This window comes from Eurypyga helias, unplaced genomic scaffold (genome assembly GCF_000690775.1).
Source record: "Eurypyga helias isolate BGI_N326 unplaced genomic scaffold, ASM69077v1 Scaffold49318, whole genome shotgun sequence".
Classification (NCBI taxonomy): Eukaryota; Metazoa; Chordata; class Aves; order Eurypygiformes; family Eurypygidae; genus Eurypyga; species Eurypyga helias.
Genome location: NW_010268527.1, coordinates 1 through 1,727, shown reverse-complemented (window position 1 = coordinate 1,727; position 1,727 = coordinate 1). Strand labels below are relative to the sequence as shown.

The window sequence follows — 1,727 nt, the reverse complement described above, 5'->3', positions numbered from 1 at the left end:
GTAGAGGTAGAGCCTGTAGTAGTTCTTCTCGGAGAAGACGGCCCCGATGAGCAGTTTGTAGAGGTAGACAGCTTCCACCAGGAACCAGTAATGGTTGGCCAGGATGCAGTACTGCATCAGCACCTGTGCCGCCCGGCAGCCCAGCGCTGCCTGCCAGAGGAGACCCACCGTGAGGCTGGCAGCGTGCCGGGGGGCATGGGCACCCCGAGAGCTCGCCCAGAGGGGCCACGGGCAGCACGGGCACACTGAGAGCTCGCCCTCTGTGTGCAAGGGTATCCCAAAGCTCACCCACCAGGTGCAGGGTACCACAAAAGCTTGCCCAGTGGTGTACGGGCACCCCAAGAGCTTTTCCACCAGGTGCACGGGCACCCTAAGAGCTCACCCACTGGGTGCAAGGGCACCCCAAGAGCTTTCCCAGAAGGTGTAGGGTAGCACGGGCACACCAAAAGCTTGACCACTGAGTGGAAGGGTATCCCAAGAACTCACCCGCTGGGTGCATGGGCAGTACAGGCACCCCACGAGCTTGCCCACAGGGCACATGGGCACCCCAAGAGCTCACCCAACAGGGCACAAGCACCCCATGAGCTCACCCACGGAGTGCCCAGGGCTGCACCAGCACGCAGCTGCACACCCCTCCCCAGGGTGAGGGTCCCCATCCTGACTGCAGCCCAGCCTCCAGCAGGCCCCCCCGGGGGTGGCAGCACTCGCCTCATGGCTCAGGAGGGCTTCCCAGTCAGCCACCTGTACCACCTCCATGCCCCAGCGCCTCTCCAGCAGCGCATCCTTCACCATCACCGAGGTCGCCCGCAGCCCGAAGGAGGCAAAGAGGTTGGCATGGATGTAATTCCTGGTGCAGCGGAGTTTCCTGAGGAGGGTGAAGGTGTCAAGGGGCTGGTGGGGACACCCCACGGCTTGGCCATCACTGGCCAGGAAGGACGAGTGGCAGCATTGCATCCCCCAGCTCTCCTACCTGAAGATGGTGAGGACGAGCAGGGCAGAGACGAGGGTGAGGAGTGACAGCGAGTACCCCACGGTGTAGAGCACCTTGAAGCTCACCATCAGCCGGCGGGCCCCCTCCTGTGAGCGGGCACTGCGTTAGTGACCCCAGGGGCAACCGGGGTGCCCCTGCCCATCCCTCCTTGTCCCTCCCCGTCTCTGCCCAGCTGCCGCGGCCGGGCTGAGCACTCCACCTCCTCGGCGGTGGACTCCATCTCCTCCTCGCACTGCGAGTAGTCCCGCCAGGGCTGGCTGCCGTTCACCGTCACCCACTGCCCGTCAGCACCGCACCTGCGGCTCACCAGCCCGTGTTTCACTGCAGACACAGAGCACACATGCATTCCCCTTGGGGTCCCCCAAACCCCTCTCCTGGGACAACGGATCGGATTCTGCTCAGCCCCAAAGACCCCCTTCCAGGGCAGGTGTGAGTGAGGCATGAGCTGTCTCTGCTCTGTGCCCCACAGGTCCCCTTACCCCGGGTCAGCTCGTGGGTCCCTCTCCCCCCTGGCAGCAGGCAGGAGGGGAAACCCCGAGAGCCACTTCCCCCCTGGCAAGGGCTCAACCCTGGCCTCCAGCTCTGGGTGGCAGAGGGCCATCATCACCTTTCTCAAACCAGGGCAGGTAGAAGGGGCAGGAGATGTTGACGGTGGTGCCGGGGCTCCCGTCAGGCCAGCAGGCATACATGTCGAACGTCCGGTTGCAGAAAAGCCCTTCCCACAGCAGCGAGGGGA

General features: G+C 64.5%; 1 protein-coding gene across 1 annotated transcript; it reads right to left on the bottom strand.

Moving 5' to 3' along the window:
* Positions 1-3: 3 nt before the first annotated feature.
* Positions 4-1,701, bottom strand: LOC104514177 (glucagon receptor-like; the record flags this gene model as incomplete). Its single annotated transcript, XM_010157760.1, has 5 exons — positions 1,599-1,701; positions 1,191-1,312; positions 971-1,077; positions 709-865; positions 4-150 (listed from the first exon to the last, which is right to left on the bottom strand). Coding segments are annotated over exons 1-5 (615 nt in total), but the record flags the coding sequence as incomplete, so codon positions are not given.
* Positions 1,702-1,727: the final 26 nt, after the last annotated feature.